Raw genomic sequence first — 24,936 nt, forward strand, 5'->3', positions numbered from 1 at the left:
TGCCACTCTGTTATTCTTTCTTTCCATCAATCTGTCTCTCTCCCTCTGTTTATCTTTTCATGTATTCACAATTTCTGTCTCCTCCTTCCTGTATCTGTGTCTCATTAAGTAAATGCCAACCAAACGAACCAAAAACATCTCATTCTCTTGTGCTGAACAACACTCGCTCCCTGCAGATTCGCCCGAGCCACCTGCCTCCTGTGGACCCGATGAGTTCCAATGCACCTCCGGCAGGTGAGAACAACCCTTCCTCCTCCTCCCCCCTCCCCCCCATATCATTTGTAATCAAAACCGAATCCTGCTGCACCTGTTGTCTCCAGTGGTCTCAGTGGTGGCGAGCCATTAAATGTACCTTTTGAACCCAAAGTCCTCATATAATGATTACTGTAGGAGGCCATACAACTATGCAGACAAATGGGAAATGATTAATACCCATTCAACACCACTCCAGATGTTCCTCTTTCTATACCTGAATGATAGATGATATACACATGGTTGGGCATTATTTGATACCTAAGCAGACTTCTGCCGACCCCAATTTACAAAATGTTCCAGTTGATTGTAAGATTATTATCGAGTATAAAGCTCAATCAAACAAACTCTTGGCCTATCAATTGCAACTTGTAAGGGCACATGCTAATTCAAAAGAATTGTGCTGCGATGTACCTGGTCATTGTGCTGCGATGTACCTGGTCATTGTGCATACAGTTAGTCAGCATGATATTTATGTGGATGTAGAGGAAATACAATTGCCGATGTAGCAATTTTTGATGGAGCAAAAATGACCAATGTTATCAGCTCACCCCTAAGAGTTGTCACTCAAGCCCGGATGTTTAATTCTGTTGCCGTAGTATCACTTGTGTGCCAGAGAGGTTGGAGTGCAACGGCGAAACAGACTGTACCGATGGCAGTGATGAAGACAAATGTCGTAAGTAGCATAAAGTTCTGCCTACTCCATTTCTCAGAAGCCGCTGTATGTTGTGCCCCCCAGCACTGAACATACGATGTTGACAATCCGTAGAGAAATTTCATTCTCGTTCATATATTTTGATCTGTGAGGAGACACCACAGTCTTTCAACATCTGCTTCTTTATTCACCAAGTCGAGTGGTGATGATTGTTAAAAGAATTTCAAGTTGAAGTGTCGTTTGTTGCTTGTGACATATGTTTTAAAAGTGTCTGGCAACAGATAATCACAACTATGTCACAGATTCAGTCACTGTTAGCTGTCAAACAGTTTTTGCTCTTAAATCTCTGCTGAATCGTGACTTTGCATCCCGTTCGCAGCTGACCCAATGGAGGATTTCCATGTCTTCAACAACCAGTACCTCCCCAACCGGGAACCTCTCGTGACCTATGTTGGCAAGACCCCCGAGGAATGCGCTCGCTTCTGTGTCACAGCTACAGACTTTGTCTGCCGCTCCTTCAACTACGTTAGCAATCGGGGCGCAATCTGCAACCTGTTCGATGTCAGCCGCGCGCAGAATGGCAGACTCTTCAGTCAGGAGGGCATCACTTACTATGAGAGGATCTCCCAGACACGTGAGTGAACACCACAGGCACCCAAATTTCTAGATATGTCCCGGAGATTTTCCTCTATAACATCTACTACACCAACCCTTGGCTTCCAGTCAGGAAAATTTGATTTGCGATCACATTCCAAAGTACCGAGTGCACTGTGGAAGAAAAATGACCTTTGCACACCAACTTTACATACAACTCCTCAATCAATCATGGTTTTTAGCTCATGTTATCCATAAGCGCAAGTGAGCTATTGCAATCGCTCTTCATCCAGCGCCCGGTGTGCATCGTTCCCCATAAAAGGAATTTGTAAAAATCTGCTCTAGAACCAGAATTGACAGAGCTAAGTTGATTCTAAGAGTAATTACATCGTTCACAATCACATGTTTGTTCATGACAGATCCAGGGGTGCCCCCTTTGGAAGGGGGGGTGGGGGGGGGGGTTGCATGGTCAGATTTTTACCAGATTTAGCAGAGATTATCGCCAGGGTGATGGGATATGCATCTGTGTAAATGGGCATAATTTCCCACCTGGCGGCTTAAAGGGGTACCATGCTCCGGGGGGAAGCAAAGGCCCCAAATTTAAGAAATCTTTGTGAAACTTTTATCTAGGACAAGAATGAAGGAACCAAAATTAAATCAATTCATCTGGACTTGCTGTTTTACTTCCGAGAACGGTTTCACGTCCGATCCTGGACGCTTCATCAGCTCGTCTGATTTGATGGTGGGAAGGCGTCGTTGCTAATCGGCGCAGACGCACTACCGACGTTATTGTTCGAAGTCAGTCGCCGAGGAATTCTTCGGATGACAGAGCTTTACACCTGGGAGAGGTTGTGTGGCAGTCCCCCACCCTTGTTGAGGGAGGGGTTTTCGGAGTTGACGTAGACGGCTTCCCGGATCCCCTTCTCAAACCACCGAGGCTCCTTATCTAAGATACGCACTTTGAACAACAACGTCAGTAGTGCGTCTGTGCCGATTAGCAACGACGCCTTCCCGCCATCAAATCAGACGAGCTGATGAAGTGTCCAGGATCGGACGTAAAACCGTTCCCAGAAGTAAAACATTAAGTCCAGATGAATTGATTTAATTTTGGTTCCTTTATTGATCGTTACCTGGATAAATCACAACTTACACCAATTGATCTAGGACAAGAAGCAATAAACTAAGTTTGATAGTACTATGAGTAAGTAGATTGGTGATTGTAGTTTCTACCTTGTTCATGGCAGATCCAGGAGTGACTGGGGTGTTGGGGGGGGGGGAGCAACACATTTCCCACTTCTTTGTGAAACACATGGTCGAGTTTGTCACCAAACCCAGTGTGTTATCGCAAGGGTGACAATTTATCTACTTATATCAAGGACCACAGTACCCCCAATTAAAAAAAAAGAAACAAACAATTAAGAAATGTTGTATAACTCTGAATAAATACATTAGGACTGCACTTACAAGGTTTCTCATAGTCGATCCAGGGGCTCTTACTGTATACGCCATATATTTCGAGAGTCTAAATTTTAGAGAATCAGGAATTCCCGACGATTTCGTGAATGGTTAATTTCGTGATCATGGCATCCTGCACTGAACAGAGAAATGTACACGTGTACATCACATTCACATCAGGATAAGAGTCAATATGTTCGTTTGTCTTTAATTTTGAGAATTGCATCCGACTCGCAAAATTTTGCGAAAATAAAAACCTCATGAAATATTCGGTGTATACAGCATATAATTCATCTATTCTTTTGTTACACAGTGTCGTAATTTTGATCTGATTTACTGTGGGGAACCAGGGCCATTGCAGACAGTGTAATGAAATGTTGCAGCAACTCCCAACTTGAAAGTTTCCAGTTGATATCATATGACAAATGGAACTTAAACACATTTTGTAGTTCGAATTTGGCAACCCATTTTGTGTGATAGCAGCTAATCCAATGTGTGAAATGTGTACATTCGACTGGTATATTGCATCATATTGTCATGGTAATGTCATTGTGGAGCAAGATTTGTCCCATGAATCTGTTGAATGATTGCGGCATCTTAACAATATCAATCTCCTCACAGCGAACTGTGTGGATGGGAATGGAACCAGATATCACCCATGCCCGTCAGGCCGCTGCATCCCCAACATCTGGTTGTGCGATGGAGACAACGACTGCAATGACTTCACTGATGAATCAAATTGCGGTATGTTGACTACTCTCATCCAGGAAGACATTAGGACATCAATATTGATAGTTTCTCATTTCTTTCACCAATATTTCCTTTATTTTGAAGTTTTGACCAGCTCCAGCAATGCTCTGAAAGTAAAAAAAAAAATTTCATCATTTCACATACAATTTTCAAGTGCCAAAGCCCCTTGTAAGGAATGAATTCATTCAATGCTGTGCAAACATTTTACAAGTTCTCCAAGTGCAGCCACCAGGGGGGGCGTTTCATCAACGAGTTCGTCTGAGGTTTTCACCGACAAATTTGCTATCAGCCAATCAGACACAAGGATTTCAGTAGCTTTTAACAGTTGTCGGTGTAAATCACCGACAAAAAGTTTCATGAAACACCCCCCAGATCATATAGTAGCAGGTTAACCAGTAACATAACGTTGTGTTTCATTGTCTATATTACTTGTGAAATATTACTGTGTGAGTGAATTTTGGATATTTATCTGGACTCATTTAAAAAGAATAAGCTTGGTCAGGTACCTCTCGTCTAGGTCTGCGGGAAATATATTTGCAAAAACTATTACTACGATCCAATAGCAGACACTTTCATGGGTCTGTTCGGTAGCAGTGTTTTGCAAACCATCTCATATATTTGTTTGCATTTATTACTAAAGTGCGGTAATTGCAGCTAGTTCAATGGCAGCATGAAGAAAGCAAAAAGTCAGCTATGAGCATGTGAGTTTTCGCCATGATACAGTGTATCTGGACTTCATGTTTCCGATTTGTTTTCTCAAAAAAAAAAAAATGACCAGGAGTGCCCGAGGGATTTGACATTCGCCTTGTAAATGGGACTGCTCCAAACGAGGGGCGGATTGAGGTCCAGTACAGAGGGGAGTGGGGCTTGGTCTGTGATGATGAATGGGACCTCAATGATGCACATGTTGCCTGCAGGGAACTTGGTTATAGCAGGTAAGCAGCGAGAAATACAAGCTAATATAGCAAAAGAAAAACAGAATACAGTGTTCACCCGTTAATGGGGAATCGGGAACCCTGTGTGAATGTAACAAATTATATATGTTAGTGGAAAATTGAGCAAAGAAAATGGGATTCCATCAATGGAATCTCATTTTCTTTGCTCAATGTACCACTGATGAATAATATTCATTCTGGTCAGTTTTTCTGTTTGGATTTGTTACCTAATCAAAAAGCTACATCACTTCGTGATCCCTTGCATGTATCCCCAGTTGAATTATCCTTCGGGTTTATGCCAGGTTCAAGTGTGTATGTGTGTTTCACACAAACACACTGCTATAGCTTCTGACCATTCAAGCATTGAGAATTTAGGGTGTTTGAGACGAATGCTGAACTAGGGCTTTCTATAGCTCAGTCGTTAGAGCACAGGGCAAGCAATCCGGAGGTCTCGGGTTCGTATCCTGATGGAATCCCATTTTCTTTGCTCGATTTTCCATTAATAGATAATATTCATTCTGGTCAGTTTTTCTGTTTACGTTTGTCAAATTATATATGCGTTATTTCCACCGCCTTATCAGAACCATAGACCACTTAATTGGGACAAATTCTGGCTGAAACACTTCCATTGTAAATCCTTAGAAATAATCATAGGGATTTAATTTCCTTACCAGAAGGGTTGTTTTATAACCAAGTCCAGATAGATTATGCCACTTGCACAGTCTACACATTTACTGTTACGCAGTAGGACGTAGTACAGATGATCATATCGACTTATATCTCTACTCACGCACTTACCACCCCTTCAGTGCGATACGGAGAGTCACCTTCCGGACGTGCGACCCATACTCTCCCTGTTTGTGCATAGTATGCGTGTAGTGTGTGTGTGTTTGTGTGTGACAGACGGTGTAAGAAGGAGGCATGAATATGAGAAAAAAAAATGTGTTCTTAGCAACCAATGTAGTCGTATTGACATGTGTGTATGTTGTTAACATGCTAAAGCAGTGCTACTTCTTTCTCTACATTTCTCTGCATCTCTGCATGATAGGGTCAGAGGCATCGCGGCTTGATATGTATTGTAAACTCTAAACAAGATTATTTTGTGAATCAAATGAACGAAGGTTTGTTCCGATGATAGATTTGTCCAGATCATGAGACTGCTGTCACAGTTGTGTCTTTTTTCATTGCCGTTTTGTGTCTGTATTCAGGGGCGGATCTAGCTTTTTATAAAAGGGGGGGGGGGGTTGGGGGCGGTATGCGAGGGAGCGTAGCGACCGAGCCCGAGCGAGCGGAGCGAGCAAGGGGGAAGGGTGTGGGAGGGGGGTGTCCCCCCTCCCACAGTAGGGAGAAATTTTGAAAATCTGTGTGTGAAAATGGCGTTTTCTTGCATCTTGTTTGGTATAGAGGTCATTGCCAAATTAACCCCCCCCCCCCCCCCCCATGAAAAAATAAAATTACAAGTTTAAAAAAAAAGATAATATTTTTAAAAAAATGGTCCCCGGATTTTTTTTTTTTTGGGGGGGGGGTTGCAACCCCCCCAACCCCCCCTCTAGATCCGCTTCTGGTATTTCGTAGTGCGTGTGTACTTGTTGCTGTGGTTATCAGTGGGTTTAATAACTGTGCATGGTTTAGTGTAATGCCAGCATACTGGTCTTTGTGTTGCGTACGTGGTTTGCATGGGCCAATACCAGCCACAGCCGAAGTGGGAGTACTGCTTAAATAGGAGAAAAACTTGTCCAATGACCCCTCCTGATAAAGCAGTGACTACTGTACCCCAAAGATCCAAAACAGGCAAATGTACTGTACATAAATATTCTTTTTTCATCAAAATAGACACACACACACACACACACACACACACACACACACACACACACACGCAAGGTAAGCCTGGTTGTATATTGCTAATCATAGCTCCTGGGTTATGTACACAGGAGATATTAAAAGCAAGTTGAATATTAGTTTAAAGAGATATTGTGTGTGGTTAACTTGCTGTGTGCTTGCTCTTTGAGCATACTGCAAATATTTGAATCTATCTGAAGGTATCACCTTTTTGTGTGTTTAAAGGGTATTAGCTGATATCAGCAAGTGATATGGCCTTACTGTATCTACTTGAGTGCCTTTTGCATGCGTTAAAAGATTGTCAGATTGACAGATTATGCTGGTAAAAATGCTCTTAAAGATGTATGCGGGCCGGAGCATGCACAAGAGACGTAAATGGTGTTAACCATATGGATATACACAGGGGATAATTAAAGCGTGCAGCGAGCAATGTTTGATTTTTTTTTTTCCAAGTGCCACAACTTACTGATCACACTTACAAAGTAATTGCTGGTATATCAGGGATACTTATATTTGTTGTTTACTTTACTAGGTCTATTCTTGGTCAGAGCGTGATCTTCATGCCAGAAAAGTATGCAGAGATGAACTGGGCTCAGTAGATGATGTTTTGTTTTAATAGCAAACAAATTGTTTTTGATAAAAATCAAGTGAAGCAGGAGGAAAATTAGTTGTGTTACTATCATGTCTTATCACCATTGACGTGGGGCAAGTCCAGCAAGGGACGTAATAGTCTTAATAGGCTTTATTCATGCCAAGTACACTCGTCAAGTCTTGGCTGAAAAAGATATAACAGCTCAGGATCACTTTTTGGGATGAAAATTTTCATAAACTCTGGTCTTGACAAGGTGTTTCCATCCACTGGAGATATTCATGATGTGTTCTATCTTATGCTCTGCTTGCAGGGGGGCAGCAAATGCCTACACTGTGAGTGAGTTCGGACATGGAACACTGACCAGCATCTTGATGGATGACGTGAGATGTACCGGCAATGAGGCATCATTGTCTGACTGCCCGTTCCAAGGCTGGGGCATCAACAACTGCGTCGTCGGGGAGGCTGCCGGCATCTTGTGCAGGCCAAACGAAGGTAGGAGTGTCCCCTATTGAAGATGCTTGTTTGGATCATAAGTGGTCAAATTGTCTCCAGGACCATCACTTTTAACTGTCTTCGGTTTCATTTCACTTTTGGGGACATTGCCAATGAATAAAAATTGTTTTAGGGTAATAAATATGTAACCTACATTTTTGCATTGGTTTAACTGTGTCAAACATAAGTTGCACTGCGTTACAATGAATAACTTATCTACTGTCATAAGAACAACGATAGTAAGAAACTTGTCACTTGGTAGAAATAGTCTTTGGAAAACTAACTTTGAAATGTAGATGTAGTGACTCATGCAAGATATTAGACTTTCAGCCACACATAATGACAATTCTGAATATGCAATGACAATGTACTTCAAAAAGGAGTGCATAGTATCGGTTGAGTTCTTCAAGTGTGACAAAATATTCCAGGCATCAATCACAGCAGTACTCCAATTTGTGAAGAGACGTATTTCAGAAGTACCTTGCGTTTCAGAAGTAGTTATGTAGATGGCCATTGAATGTGATTTGATGTCCTCTAAATGCTGTAGATATCTTTGCAGTCAGGTAAAGAGGAGTTTTATTGCCCTCCTTATAAAAGTCCTATCTTTTGATCACGAATGGTGATGTGATGCAGAAAGGCAAAATTTAAATCTGTTTGATATGCTGTTGTGACATTTGGGAAGTGAATCCTCTGTGAAACCCCAATGGTCTTTGTCAATGCCCCCATGGTCCTTAAACCTGTTGAGGTTGATTCCTGCGTATACTCAGCAGGGGTCTATGGGAAACGTGTGTTGTAGCAAAATCAGCCTGTCCTCATAAAACAGGTTAAATCTTGATAAGAAATGAATGGTGAGAGATGAGACCACGGTAATGAGGACCATCCATTTCTGTGGGGCACAGGATGCCCTGTTTGGCAGACCTACCCCTATTTCCAGACCTTGCAGCTGGGCTTATATACCAATACTGAAAGGGCACTATTGTCCCACCCCCAACCCTCAACCCTCTTGTCACCCAAAATCAGAGCCCGTGAAATGCTGTTGCCTAGTAACAATCTACCCCAACACAGATACTATATTTGAAGTGAGTAGTGTATTATTCATACCACCTAGATCTATGCCTTCATTGTGTACATTGCACTGAGACTGCAAATAGTGACGCGTGGCTGGTATTTGTATAAACCGCGTTCCTGAAAAGGACTTGATTTCCCCAATAAAGTGACACTGTCAAGGCTCTTTATTGAAATTGAAGTGTGATAGTGTAGAGTGCATTCCCCTTGAAGGGGTCAAAAATCAGACATTAGACATGATTTGTCTCCATATTTCTCTTTCTCTCTGTCTATCTGGCTCTCTTGCTTTCTCTCCATGATGGGGACATCAATAGTGGTGGTATGGTGGAGGCAGGGATGAGTTAGGAGCAGTGGTCGTAATGTGCATTATAGGTGGTGGTGGTGGTGATGGGATGGGGAGGAAGGGTGGGAGGAGTACTTTTAATGGGTGGTAATGGTGGCAGTAAATGGCAGTGTGATTAATGGGGAAGGTTGTTGATAATTGGAATCAGTAGTAGGGGTTGGATGGGGGCAAGGATGGGTGAAGAGCAGTGGTTGTAATATAGGCATCAATGGTGGTGGGGTTGGGCAAGTTTGGTGAAAAAGGAGCTACTTGGTTGTAATGGGCGTGAGTAGCAGTGGCAGGGTGGGGCATAAATGAGTGGGGAAGATCAGAGTGGTTGTAATGGACATGGATGGTGGAGGAAGAGTTAGTAGCAGAGATGGGTAAGGAGGAGAGGCTGTGATGGGCATTAACCTCTGGCCTGTAAGTTCAAAGAAAGCAAGAAAGCACCCCTGCTTGTTAGCTTGTTACTCTAATTAAGCTAGATATTTATCCAAAATTGCAGTTTGTGAGTTTTCACTTGAGAGTTTATAGTTACATCACTATTCACATCGAAGCACTGTCACAAGTAGTGCATTTTAGCTGTCATTTTTACAACTCAAAATCTTTCAAGTTTAAGCAAAGTGTAGATGTTGGAATTTTAGAAAGTTCATAACTCCACTATATAATGCAGTCATTCAAGTCTGCGACAGCACCATCAACATAATAGTAACACCTTTCACTCTGCATCCTTTTTTCGTTTGATTCTTCACGATTTCATACATTTCACGCTTTGTACTATCCCTTGTATCTCACTGTTAGTTCTATTAATTCATATTTCTATTACCAGAGTTGGGAATACTGGGGTTAGTTAATATTTACTTTATTACGGTAAAAGTGGATATTTTTGCATGAGTAATTTTTTTACTAGGGCGGATAAGACGGGTTCACATATTTTTAATCATGTGGACTCAAGGCATCAACTACTGGAACATAGGGCAAGCAAACATATTCTCATACTTTTATTTTTGCACTTGTTTCTGGTTGCGCCAAATGCATGAACATTTCAACACCACGAACATTCCACTTTTACAGTAGGTTGACTAATTCATTCCACAAAACTCTCTTAGCATCTGTCACGTTGGACACAGCTGTTATCAATATGATACAAATATGGTACCAGTCCCAGTACATACCTTTAGTTATGTTGTTGACCCAGAATTGGAAAAGTCTGCCTCTCACATCGCATTGTGGACATTGGTGGTGCGTGGATTATAAAACAGGAGAATTTCAAGTACAGTTTAATGTGCAAGTGAAACTAGACATGTGTTTGCACCCATTTTCTTTCCTTTTGCTCTACCAAACAGACTGTGGATCGAATGAGTTCCAGTGTGCCAACTTGATGTGCATTCCTGAAAGTGAGCGGTGTAACAGTGTAGACGACTGCAGAGATAATTCTGACGAAATCAACTGCCGACCAGGTTTGGAAGCATATCTTATGACCACATCCATTTACTTGTGATTTTTGGTTATTTTTGTTTTCTTTCTCCATATCTGATTTTTTTTTTCTCTTCCCCACATGGGTCAAATGGGTCACAAGGATTTTATTACCCTTTCAAAACGTTTCGTTTCCAACCAGTGTCAGACAGATTCTGTACATTTCCCAACCAAAATATTTGCAGCAAAATGTAATCTGTGGGACTACACAGTATGATGGCATTGTGCTGTCAGTGATCTTGAGCATCATCAGCTTCTACTCATACATGCACTTCATTTTGTATTGCTGTTTTGTATGTTAGTATTTTGTGTTCCTGTTGCCATGGATATCACTTGGTATGGTACCTGTGCGTGGTTTAGCGCTATATACATACTGGGTTTCATGGGGATGTTTTAAGCTCTTCCCATAACTCTGGCATAGAGAAAACATGATGTCAAAAATCAAAGAGTATGTACACTTGTAGCACGCTTGCGAAGGTGACTTTCACATGACAACTTGTGCACGTTGGAGCGGATTTGGAGCCCCTTTTCCTGGCATGATGCAGCGCTACCAAGTCTCACGCATTCTGCGTGAGACTCAAGCATTTAGGGGCCATCTCACGATCTCACGCATGACACCCATTTTTCTCACGCATCGGGCGAAGTCTGCAACTTGGGCCTATAATAATGAGCATAGCTCAAAAGATTAAAGTGATAGTTGCACTTGAAGGTATATTTCCCTTTTGTCTTTCAAAATAAGTAAAAAATAGTCACTTAAGTATGCACCTGATTGCTAAAAATTGAAAAAGGTCCCTACCGTGGGAGGCCACAGGGGGGAAAAACCCCTCCCACACCCTCGCTCGCGCGCACTTTTGCATGCCGAGATGCCGAGTCATGAAGATCTCACTTATAAATTTTTTTTGAACTTGGCGTCCCTGATGATGATTTTATGAATTGCCGCCCAGGAGAAAACTAGTAGTACCACTACATGTACTGGATTGTGTAGAAAAAAAAAACCAACAAAACTTTTGCATACATTTCACTTTCAAAAGTCCTGGCTCCTCGTAAAATTCTTTAGAAAGTTTATGTATGCAAAAATTGCTGTTTTACAGTATCATGTTTACGTAGAGCAGTGGCTACAAATAGGTAGAACAAAGATATTTCTAGCACATCGAGGAAAGTGTTATTTTTGCATTCTATACAATGATATAGCAATTGATGAAATGTTTAACACCTACAATTATTATAATATAAGGGAGCAGCACTTAACAAATTGTATACTCAAGTCATGAGCACAGATATGTGCAAAAGATTTGCCGTGAAATAGCTTCCACGGAATATTCAACCTTAGTGCTTCCGTCCTCTAAGTAATTTGTCATGGCGTGAATAATGCTGTAGACAACTTCTATTGTGGGAGAATCCTGCTCTCTTGCTCAACCTCAGGAGAGTTTCAGAATGTTATGTCAGGTAGATCATGCATCTTGCAACCTTATCTTGAGACTTATATCCTATCTCAATAGCGTTTGAGCCCTTAGATGGAACTTACCATATGTTCTCTCTCATGCAAGCGTAGTATCAGTGCCACATTGTTTTTGCTTTGGTATTGGTGATAGGTCAGAGACTGAAGGAATGTTTTACTATAGAGACAGCACACACAAATCTGTAACATGTGGACCACAATTGATGTTTTTACTCCAGTTTATTTGGAAAGACAATAAACAGAGTATCTTTATGATTCTTACTATTAGTTTCTTACAAGGTACGTCCCTCTCTGCCCTGAATTGTAGAAATGTAAGAATCTTAGGAAAACTTGGATTGTTAAAAATCATTGGCAGACATTTTTGTGCACATTCTGTTTTCCATCTGACTGGTGGCCGTCTTAAATAGTGGGATAGAAGATGTCGTAGCATAGCAATACGACCCTGGTGGATCTTTAACTAATTACAATGTGTATAAACACAAAAAATACACACACAGACAAATCCCAGGCACCCTCTTGTAGTTAGAGCTGTAAACAAACTTTGATCCTCAAATAAAGTTATAAGTTATTTCCTTATTTTCAGCACTGTATAGTGTTGCCTGTTGTAACTGTCATACAATCTATCTATAAGCTAAATTAGTGAAATGCAATGCCTCTCCCTCCCCCCCGGAAGAATTTAATAAATACAGGTTATGAGATAATGCATAATTCAGCCGGAGATGATGTCAATGAAAAACCAACACTTTTTTTACGGAGGGACTCTGGAAAAGCACACTAGTCAGAGCTAAGACTCTACTGTACAGAATTCGTAACTACAATGGCAAGAATATCACTCTGCTGGTCTCTCCATGGACGTACTACACATGGACGTTCATTGCTCTTCAAAAGATTCATACACCTGCTTCTGTCAAAAACGTTACAATAGCATTTTAAACATGCTTTCCTGCTTTGACCTCATCATTACCACTGACAGCCAGCGTGGATATAAAGCAAAGCAACACGTTGAGAAATCCAAAACTACATGTGCAGAAGATGATATTAAAAGTATTTAAATCAAGGAAAATGTATGTGCAGTTGTAGTTGATATTGGGAAATCATCACTAAAACAATGTAATTGGCAAAATGCACATTTTATACTTTACAGAGAAGCAAATATTTTCAGTTGGCAGGTTGATTGTGACTTGTAATTTTGTCTCACATTGTCTCAAAGTAAACGTGAACAGTAATGTTAAACAACATGTATACCGTTATGCAATATTACATTTATAACTACTTCTTTAGTTAAGGTTTGCTGCTCCCCATCAATGGTGTTTATTCAAAGGCAGTTGAGTCTAAAAAGGGCACCTCAGCTGAATAAGACTGAAATGAGGGAAACAGTTCTTTTGTCAGTGATGATACACTATTATGCAGTTGTCATTGTCCAAACATCTGAATGTACTCATTAAGATGCACATGATCAGCTGGCCGTGGTGATGATGGGATCAAAGAAAGAATAGTCCAAGTGTGCAGTAGGTTCATGGTATCTCCTCTGTCCTTGCAATACTGTTTTGAATAATCACTGATGAATACAATATGGATGATATAGAACACACTGTAACCCTTTGAGTGCATTTGTGACAGTGGGGCAGTGACAATCAAAAATGCAACAGGTACCCTGTAGAATATAGTGGGCTGCTGTCACCATTTCTGTCGTTCAGGGCACTCTGTATTTAGATATTCTACTACAAATAACTATTGCTATTAAATATTTCCTTTCCATAATATATCTATTAGTCTTTCATGTAATACCTGTATGACAAATAATCTATAACTTAAGGCCTTGGCATAGCTGGGTTAGAATGGGGAGCTAAATATAAGATGCATAGAATTTGCTTTCCATCCCTAAGGCAAGAATGCATCATGTTATTTGCTTTAATTCTGTATATCTTCATTTTGATCTTATGTATCTTGATGTTGCTCATATTGGATCATATTTGATCGTGTTAAAAGAACACTTTTTGGTATCGAATGTGTGGAAGAGCACATTATATAGAGCTACATTTTACAGCTGTATTTAGAAGAAGAGTGTTGACCTCTAAATCTCCTCTGGCCCAGTACTTTTCAAGTTTTTATACTTTTTAAAGTCATGGAGTTAAGATTTGATTAAGGCACATTATATTTCCATCCCTCCCCCCCCCCCCCCCCCCACCTACACACACACATTCCCACCAGGCAAGAAAAAATTGTGGTTAATGTGGCCCGTCTGTTAAAAGGAGGAAAGGTTTTTTGAAATCTGGGCCTTCTACCGGAGGCAGGCCTCCTACAACGGAAGGTGGGTCCTCCATAGAACACACATCCACACTTTTCTTTGTCATGCTACCATCGGTGGTGTAGTCCAGTAGACAGTCAGCCATCTGTGATCTACATTGGGATTATATGATAGAGAAAGATATGATAGAGATGGGGGAGGGGTGTTGAATGAACCCCCCACCCCCGACATTTTCCACAACCATTTCGCCGCACAATATTTTTTGACCACACCACTCGTTGAAAAACTGGGCGTACTGTTACGACACTGCACGACCTTTCATACATGCGTGTCAGACTAAAAATGGCTCAAAAACATGATTTTTTTTTGTACAAAGTCTATGCAAATGGAGTTTTCTCACCTCATTCAAAAAGATATGATTATTTTCACTTTCATTGCCATGAAATCAATTTATTTTAGCACGATAGGTTGTGTTATAAATTTTGTGGGAAAAAATAACAAAAGCTAAGGTAAAAAAAACAACAGAGAAATACATAAAACAGTATGATACATAAGAAATTGATTTTGATACCAGTTTCTTTTTTTCAAGTACATTGTTGGGAATGCTACAAAGAATATCATCACTAGAAATGTATGATTTTATGCATATGTTAGCGTTATTAATTCTTAAAATGAACTTTTTTTAATCAACCCTCCCTTGGCCACAGAACAGCAAAAAAGGCACAGCCTGGTAGGGTTAATAGTGGTCACTGCACTAAATGCCTAGTGGTAGAGTAGCATGATTGGATGTTTCATTTTCACCTGTGTTTAGCACGCTCTTGTTCAAGGTAGTCGGTGTGGATAGCAGTTTTTTGTTGTTTGTCTGCGTCCACTTCCACTGTTATTTGATCAGGTTGGGTGTCATTGACGGCATTGGTGCGTCCACAGTAACAATAACATAAGCAGTTTCCCATCTGTTATGTGAAATGTGAACAAAGAGAGAGAGAGAGAGAGCTGTACGGAGAAATTGTCTCCTCTGTGCATGTTGAAGTTTCAGTATGTTTTATTTCTCCACTTGTATAAAAAAAAAATCATTATAACAAAATTAAATGTTTACAAGTCATGAAAATATAAACAAGTGTTGTCATAACAAATGTATAAATATGTGGATAATTATACGTACATATATTTCATGGTTTATATGTTTAAGTAAAAAGGTGGAGGAGACCATTAGCGAAAAGCAAATTGCTTGACTTGGACAATGACCTCTATACATTACAGCTTGTATCAACTATACATTATGGCTTGTATCAATTCTTTTCTTTTTTTTTAACCCGAAGGAACAGAACACATACACACAGAATGAACAATGTAAGCATATGGATATCGAAGTGCACTGCTGTTCATTACAACGAGATTAGAAGAATGGAGGGGAAAAATGATCACAACAAACAAAATGAACACACAAAGCCGTACAGCACATATTGCACCTCATCGCTGCAACTTGCTTGGTGTGACAAGGTCTGTGTCTATTTGATTGCCCTTGACTGGTTCACAATAGGGCATTCATGTGTGCGTACAGTACAGTATAGGTGAGAATCAAGACACTTTCCTGATAAATCATTGACATGCATAGAACAAATAGAATTGATTTCTGCAAATGCAGGCAGAAAATCAGAAGTATGTGTAGAAACCATCAAGTAGCTCTAAAACTTTGATAACTAAATATTCATTATAAATAGTCAGGTGGTGACAATGTGAGTGTACACACACATGTATATGATAATAATGAGGGCATTTATAATGCCCATTACCACTCTGTCTGAGTGCTCAAAGGGGGAAAAAAGTATTATCATATTTATGAATTTTCTTGTCACAGTAATCTGTATTTGACACAAATGTGCTAACAAGACAACTTCATCATCTGCAAGTATGGTTTAATATGCAGTGACCTCGTGTAGTTTACATGTGTGCAGTCTTATATGTTCTGAGCTATGTCTGCATGTGAGCTCCATTGGTATGTTCTTCAATTAGCTGAGGAGATTGTATTTAATGACTGTAATTTGTAAACTGTAATATCATATGACCCGTGCATAAGAGTTGTGAATTACTTTTAAATTTTCCTTGTAAACGCAGGTGTCTTATGATGCAGTGTGCTAGTGAATAGAAGTAGTAAATCAATGACATATGACTTTAGGGACCATTATCAGGTAGCCCTACAGCAGAGTAGCTCCAGTCACTGTGCATTTTAATGCAGTCTCAGCAATGTGTGACAATGTGGATTGCTGCAGGGATACTAAAAAGACATTAGGCTACAATATAGCAACAAATTATTTCAGAAACACTTCCCTTCCTTCGCCTTTGCAGAAACGGATAGATATCATTTTCCATAGTGAATAGATACAGTAAATGGATGACATGATGGTATGATCCACCTACAGCAGTATCCTTTGTCACTATTGCAATAAGTTACACTGTGTATTTCAGTGCAGTCTAAAGAAAGTGCAAATGTAGACCTCCATGATACAACATTGCAGTTTCCTGTGATGACACTAGATACACAAAATGGGCTACGAGTATTTTAAAAAAAAAATCATCAGAAACAATTCCTTCATTGAAACAGAGACATTTAGATATCGTTTTCTCATAGTGAGTAGAAATAGTGAATCAATGACATGATTGCGTGATCAACCTACAGTTCAATTCTTTGCCACTGTTGCAATAAGTTTCACTGTGCACTTCAATGCAGTCTAAACGATGTGCAACATTACAGTTCCCTGCCGTGATGCTAAATAGACAAATGGACTGATAGGATAAAAACAATGACCTGTAGCCATTATCACACTGGCAAAATATTGTGAAGTTAAAGGTGGTGAAGTCATTGCAATCTTTGGTTGTCCATCCACACTGGCAGCCAAACTTCTCTATCTCAAAGCTAGTTTAGGTCACTGGTGTGTGTGTGCAAGAAAGAAGAAAGAGTATGCCATCTGACAGCTAATGATTGTGATGTAACAGTGCACATAGATGCATCTTATTGAGGTAAGCTAGTATCACCTGAAAACACCTATCGATGCCGCAAACAGGTGGTGGACTGATCATATCAGGGGCCGCAGAACGTTTTTTCAGTGTGGGGGGGGGGGGGTGGGTTGTCAAGGTTAAGCGCCACCCCCCTCTCTCGCTAAGATGCACCGGCATAGCCAGGATATGGATCTTGGGGGTTGGTTACTATGCGAGGGAGCGAAGCGACCGAGCTTGAGCTAGTGGAGCGAGCGAGAGAGGGAGGGGGATATCCCCCCTCCCACGGTGAAAACTTTTTGCATTTTAATGTTGTAAATGGTGCAATTTGATGCATGCTTTTGCTTGTTTTATCGACTTTTGAAACGGCCTCACTTGTTTAAGGTAGCAGGATATTTTGATGTGGATTATTATTCAGCAATTTGCCTATAAAAGTGGTAGCATGTAAATAAACTTCTTGTATTAATTCTTACAATGAATTTCATGAATGCAGAAAAGGCATGCACACAAGGGTGTACAAAAGGGATATTTCTCCTCCCTCACGAAGGTGATTTTACATTTTCAGACCTGAAATTCAGCGACGTGGTGCAAACTTTTGGTGCAATACTTGGAATTTTTCCTAGCTCCCCCCCCCAAAAAAAATAAATAATAATAATGGAAATAATAAGTTGTGTTTTTTTTTCAGGGAAGTGTTAATAGCAAAATCACGGCATTTAGCTCTTATTCCACGTGTGCATCATCTGTGTGTATGCACAAAGTCTAATGAGGTAAAGGGGGAGGGTGTGGGAGGGGGGTGCCCTCTCCCGCTCAATGGAGCTTTTGCGTTTTTAAAATTAAAATAAACCGATGTGAAGCACATTTTGTGTGTGTGTGTGTGTGTGTGTGTGATCAATTCGGAAACTGTCATTCCACAAAGTGTACTAAGTCTATAGAGGGGACCAATCAATGGAAGGGTGGCAAGGTACCCCTCCCATTATTAGAGGGAGCGTTCTTTTTTTTTCAATATTTAGAACTGAAATTCAACAATCTGACGCACTTTTCTGTTGGAATATCTGGAAATTTGTCAATCAGAGAAGCGCAAGTCTGTGGAAGGAGTCATAGCAGGATGAAGTGGGAGGGGATGAGGCCTATTCTCCCTCCTACGTGATGGAGATTCTGTATTTTCTGATTGCAGTTAAACATTTTGGTGCACACATTTTGTGGCATATTATTCGGAAAACTCAAAGTGTAGCCATAGTCTACTTGTAGGCCTATATGTGCACAGGGCAGGAGGAGGGGGGTGGCAAACAGGGAGAAAGCGTGGGAGAGTGCTATCCCCTCCCTTCCCGCGTGTACGAAGTTGAAATTAAGTTGAAATTGAGATGTTTTGTATGATACGCATATTTGATGGAATATTTATTAAATTAAAAAAAACATGATCGGTTGAACTGAGAGAGGAAAGGGTTGATTAAAAAGGATTCCCTTGTACATGAGGGAACTGTAGATTTTTCGGAATGTAAACTAGTGATAAGTCTTGTGCACTCAGAATTATTCAGAATCTTAAGGCCCCCCCCCCCCCCCCCCCCCCCCCCCCCTCATTTTGCTATGCCGGTGCTTTGCTAAAACTTTATGTAAGGCCGGAATCTTTGGAAATTCAAATTCATGGGTGGTGTGATTTTTTTCCTCTAGTTTTACCATTTTTTCTTTCTTTTCTTTTTTTCATGAACCAAAAGTGTAGGGGGGGGGGGGGCCCCCTGTTCCACAGCCCCTGCATATGACAAACTTTCCAAAATTTCAGTTGTAAGCATTCAAATACAGTCAAACCTGTCTAGCAGCCACCCAAGGGAAACGAAAAGAGTTGCCATTATAGACAGGTGGCTGCTATAGACAGGTTATCCAACTTTGTGTGCATTGCCTACATGTACATGTGTCATCGTTATGTACATCAGTATTTTAGTACTTACATGTACATGTATGTGTATACAGGTGCATGTGAGTGTTTCATGAATTGAACAATGCCGGTGTTTATCACCGGTTGCACAGAAGCATGTGTCCAGTCGTGAAGAAAACTTAACACTAGTGCATTATCATGATGGAATGAGTGAGGAATGCTGTGGAAGCGATCACTTAACGTTGCATATTAATGAATGGCATGGCTACAAAACAGACAAATAATTATGCTGAATTATCGGCTCGGCTACGGCTCCATCGGGTCTGTGGCTGCTATAGACTGGTTAAAATCTACCACTGATTTTTCAGTGGCTGCTAAGGCAGGTTTGACTGTATCCTTAGTTTAAGTGGGAAGTTTCGGGAGAAGCGTCAGAGGAAGTTTGCTGTCACACTGGCAAAACTCAAGATCTAAAGATTGCAATCTTATACTTTGCGATCTTTTGTGTACTAAAAAGAACGATTTGAGAAAACACAATCCAATTGCCACTATCAGTAGGCATTCGGCAGAATCCCCAATTACTGTAAGGTAACCTTATACTCTGCATTTCAATTTAGTCTGAGTTACGGGCAACATCACAGATTGTTATATAGAATTAATGGACATTGAGTATTACCGCAAATTATGTCAGAAACAATTCATTGGTCAAAATAGAGACAAGTAGATCTATATTATTTTTTCATGGAAAATAGAAATATCTTGTGATCATGCTATTATGATGAATGATTTGAGACATTACAAACAATTGAACCTAAAGCACTATAGCAGAATTTCTGGTAGGGCTTATGCATGGCTCGACACTAACTTTTTTGTTTGGTGGCCAGAGGGGCCACCAAAATCCTAAATTTCAAATTTTTGGTGGCCCGAGAGAAAAATTTGGTGTCCCGAAAAAAGAAACAATAAAAAACATTAAAAGTACTTTTTTTTAATGAGTCAAATATTTAAGTTTTATGATAGTAAGAATTAGAAGTTGGACATATCTACTCATAAATAAGCTTCAACAAACTTGCAACACTCACTCTCGGGCACTCATTCAGTCCTTTTCATCCATCCTTTAAACAAATTTAACTGCTAATTTCCGGCGCAAAAAGTTACGAATTTATTGACATACTTTTCAAAAAATTTTGGTGGCCCGAGGCGGGCCACCAAATTTGCCCTTTTTTGAAATTTGACGGCCCGACTTTCATTTTTGGTGGCCCCAGGCCACCGGGCCACCGTTAGTGTCGAGCCCTGGCTTATGGCTGAAGCATGCCACCACGCACCACCAGGACTGTCGGCTACCTATATGCCCCATCTGCTATCCCAAATTTCAGCATAGTCTGATTGCAATGCTTTCGCTTTGGAAGCGGCAACATGAACAGAGCTTATTCAATCGAGACACTATAAGTATATATTCTATTCATTTGTTGTCGATGTTTTTTTTATTACAAGAGACGTAAAATGATTTGATTTCCAACCTTTTCAAATGAAAAGATTTGATTTCCAACCTCTGCTGCCGAGCCTTCTTTCCACGTCCTTATGATCACTGCAAAAATAGAACCATCATCTACCTTGTCTTTGCAACTTCAGTTGCTACATTACCACAGCTCCTGGCTCAAAACTATTTAAGGTCTAATCTCCCGTTCTTTTTGCTTGTACATGTAACAGATGATTTTCACTTCTTTTAATCCTTCTGATAATTCTCTCCACCCCCCCCCCCCCCCACCATTAAAAAAATTAGACAGTCGGGGGGGATTTGAAATTGGCAGAGGTTAAAAGACAAAAGCTAGCTTAAATTTATGCACAGTGCATGTTACACATGCTTGTTGTTTCAGAGCTCCTCACAGAGATGACGTCATCTGGTGCAAAGTATGGTTAACTCAGCTTTGGTGGAATTATTGGGGGTGTTCCAAGTGCATTTTTCTGTCTCCATATCTCATTCCTCACTCCAAATTGCCAGAAATAAGTGTGAAATCAAAATCATCGAAGGAAATTACCAAAGATGATGTTTAAGGTAAGAACTGTTTTCAAATTTTCTGGACATTTAAGAGTTTGTAGAGAGAATTGCAGGAGCTAGAGTCAATCTATATTAGCACCCTACCCCTATTAAAAAAGAATAGAAAATGATGACAGAGATAAATGATAGATTATTTACAATTATGTAGTGCCAAGTGCAAATAGAGACATTGACAAATGCATAAATAGGGATACAACGTTTATTTCGTCTAGCCATATACATGATGGATTCCCGACTTGCAAGCAATTTTCAGCATGTGGAATATGCATGACAGTAACAAAATGAGTCATACTTATAATGGCAAGTTTTGATTATTTACTCACTGTGCTGTATGTCCAAGATGAGATTTGAGGCCTTTGAGATATGCAGTTGTTGTTCTCAAAAGTGCTGTCAAAGAATGAAACAGGAAAATGTTGAATTAATGAGACCAATTATTCTGCCCTCTCATAGAGACTACCCTGCGTAAACAATTCAAATCAATTTGAATGTTTGTTTGATTCTGATTTTATTTTACATATGCTGTGGGTGTCCCAGGTTCTGGGGTAGGCAGCAGGTGGCTAGAATGTCTAATACAGTGCTCACCATGTAATCGGAAGCCTCTGTAGCGGGAGCCTCCCTTAAGTGCAACAAAACTTGCTGTAACAAATTTTTCACGTGTTATTTCCACCGCTTAATCAGAACCATGAGCCTGTTTAAGAGGACAAATTTGGCTGAAACATAATCCATTTTTTGTCATTAACGTTAGTTTCTAAAAATAATAAGTAAATCCTTAGAAAATAATTGCAGGGATTTCATTTACTTATGGCCCTGGCGTACCTTTCTGAAGATACACAGGTTCGTTGTGTGTATGGATTTTCCAGCACGCAGGATAATTTTCTGTGGGTAGACAAGGATTTTGGCGAGTTTTGCGTGCGTTTTACCTGGACATGTGCTACTTACGTTCTACTCACATTCTAGTTACGGGCAACTTGCATGGGAGTTGCCTGCGAGGTGGTACCTCTACAGCCCTTCTACTGGTGTTCTACATGTACTTGGACCTCTGCTACCTGAAGGTCCCTGCAGATGACCTGCACAGTGACAGTACCAAGCACGTAGTCACCCATAGTTGCACATGCAAGTCCGATTTACTCACAGCCGAGCTTGGAGCATGGTAGAAACTTGTTCAGAGTGAGTCGCAGAGATTGCCGGCAGAGGTCCACGCAGACAAAATTTTATGAGCATAAAACAGGTATTTTACTGGCATGGAATGGTGTCAATACTGCCAACATCCGTGTCAGTTTTGCCGGCATGGACCGTGATGTACAAGCAAATTGTGAACATGCTAAGGGTCAGTTACTGCCATTCTGCGAGATACTGTAAAAGTGAATATTTTCATGCGACTATTTATATTTTGTGCTTTGCCAGGTAAGAAAAGTTTTCCATGATTTTAATTCCACAGAATCAAGACATCCTAGACTGGAGCATAATGGCAAGCAAAAATATTTGCGTGCTTTTATTTTTGCGCTAGTTTCTGGTTGCGCGAAATGCGCACAAATTTCAGCACCACAGGAATTTCCACTTTCACAGTAGTTGAGACTCAGCTGCGGCCAGAATAATGACATTCTCTTGGACCTCTGCCAAATGAATACTTAGTAGTCCTTCAGAGGAATTTCTTCGCTGATTGTCAGCCCCACACCTGGCACATAGGTCACACAGAATACCCTCAAGTAGAACTTGAGTAGCACGCATCCAGCAGGTAAGACGCATACGAAAACTTGCCCAAATCTTTGTCCGCCTGCAAAAATTGTCCTGTGTGCTGGAAAATCCCCACACCCAACAAGCCCATGACAAGGTGTGACAGGGCCTAAACTTGGCTGCCAGTGAATAGATCTTGCATGCGCAACACCAGGGGTAACCACTTGTGAGATAAGTGCTGGGCGCTGTCATGTGCAGGTCATCTGCAGGGACCTCCGGGTAGCAAAAATTATTCTTCGCAATTTGCATGCAAGGCTTGTCCAGAGAGGTGTGACAGGGCCTGAGGGGTCTTGCAATTTTTGCTTAAAAACTAGGTTTAAATACATAGACTTTCACCACAAGGGAGCTGTTCGTGAAAGGTGGTGACATGAATATCTTTCTTATGGCGTCAAAGAATTGAAGAATTTGCTTTAATAGTCATATCGCCCGTTTTGAGAAAAATGCCCTTATATATATGCAATACCGCTAGGGCAGTTTTCATAGCCAAGGAGAAATCTGAGACAAAATACTTGACTTTTAGCAATTTGTCTTAGAAGCTTATGGAATACTGGCCCGGATGCATACAATTTTTGAATCCCCAATATTGCATGGTTTAGGATAGCGGCAGATACGCCCTGCATTATGAGGTTTGATACCACAGATTCAGTGGATCGTGCCCAATTTTTGCTTCTTAACAAATGAAATACTCTAATAGCATTACAGTTACGGGAAATGATCCGTCAAAATTAACTTGTGGCAACTTATTTCTTCTGCCATGATATTGTCCTATGTGTTTGTTGACCTGGCTGTAGCCCTTGCCACATATTATGATTTGGAATACGTTCAGCTATGTGGTGTGTACATTGCGATAGTGGGTAGACACTGGTTGAGTGCACCGCATCAATGCTTGTGATGTCTAGATAGATGCGTTGTGATATCTCATAAATGGGAAGTGTGACATCTCTCGGATCATGATACTATGTACAATACAGAAGTCAAAGTACAACTTAGAGCTGAGGTTATTACCTTGTCAACGTTGATAATGGTGTGAGACGTATCACAATCGTGAGCAATTGTGTACTCTGTTGTCCAAACAGTGCGCTTGTCCTCAATAATGGAAGTATGTTTTCATGGCTATACAACAAGAGTTGGTCTTTCCCTCGAGAACTTTCGTGAGCTACTTTTTCTCGGCACTCTTCTTCAGACTGGCACTGTCTCGCCGTAGGGGGGGGGGGGTGGAGAGGCATTGGCAGTCATACAGCGTGAAAGAAAGGGAGTGTTCGTGGAAAATAATTTGCATTGCATTTTGTTCAGAGTCATAAATACCTCCCTGCAGGGACCTCCGGGTAGCAAAAATTATTCTTCGCAATTTGCATGCAAGGCTTGTCCAGAGAGGTGTGACAGGGCCTGAGGGGTCTTGCAATTTTTGCTTAAAAACTAGGTTTAAATACATAGACTTTCACCACAAGGGAGCTGTTCGTGAAAGGTGGTGACATGAATATCTTTCTTATGGCGTCAAAGAATTGAAGAATTTGCTTTAATAGTCATATCGCCCGTTTTGAGAAAAATGCCCTTATATATATGCAATACCGCTAGGGCAGTTTTCATAGCCAAGGAGAAATCTGAGACAAAATACTTGACTTTTAGCAATTTGTCTTAGAAGCTTATGGAATACTGGCCCGGATGCATACAATTTTTGAATCCCCAATATTGCATGGTTTAGGATAGCGGCAGATACGCCCTGCATTATGAGGTTTGATACCACAGATTCAGTGGATCGTGCCCAATTTTTGCTTCTTAACAAATGAAATACTCTAATAGCATTACAGTTACGGGAAATGATCCGTCAAAATTAACTTGTGGCAACTTATTTCTTCTGCCATGATATTGTCCTATGTGTTTGTTGACCTGGCTGTAGCCCTTGCCACATATTATGATTTGGAATACGTTCAGCTATGTGGTGTGTACATTGCGATAGTGGGTAGACACTGGTTGAGTGCACCGCATCAATGCTTGTGATGTCTAGATAGATGCGTTGTGATATCTCATAAATGGGAAGTGTGACATCTCTCGGATCATGATACTATGTACAATACAGAAGTCAAAGTACAACTTAGAGCTGAGGTTATTACCTTGTCAACGTTGATAATGGTGTGAGACGTATCACAA

At 40.6% G+C, this 24,936-nt stretch overlaps 1 protein-coding gene across 1 annotated transcript in view; it reads left to right on the plus strand.

Annotated features, from left to right (window-relative positions):
• The window catches only part of LOC139725457 (apolipoprotein(a)-like), a 69,746-nt gene that overhangs the window by 32,961 nt on the left and 11,849 nt on the right, over positions 1-24,936 (plus strand). The window contains exons 15-21 of the mRNA XM_071636532.1: positions 177-234; positions 852-928; positions 1,287-1,541; positions 3,578-3,700; positions 4,485-4,641; positions 7,386-7,567; positions 10,301-10,414. Coding sequence (XP_071492633.1) covers positions 177-234; positions 852-928; positions 1,287-1,541; positions 3,578-3,700; positions 4,485-4,641; positions 7,386-7,567; positions 10,301-10,414 — 966 coding nt within the window. The remainder of the gene's footprint in view (positions 1-176; positions 235-851; positions 929-1,286; positions 1,542-3,577; positions 3,701-4,484; positions 4,642-7,385; positions 7,568-10,300; positions 10,415-24,936) is intronic.

This window comes from Diadema antillarum, unplaced genomic scaffold (genome assembly GCF_040938485.1).
Source record: "Diadema antillarum isolate AM-2024a unplaced genomic scaffold, OU_Dant_1.0 seq00000041_RagTag, whole genome shotgun sequence".
Lineage (NCBI taxonomy): Eukaryota > Metazoa > Echinodermata > Echinoidea > Diadematoida > Diadematidae > Diadema > Diadema antillarum.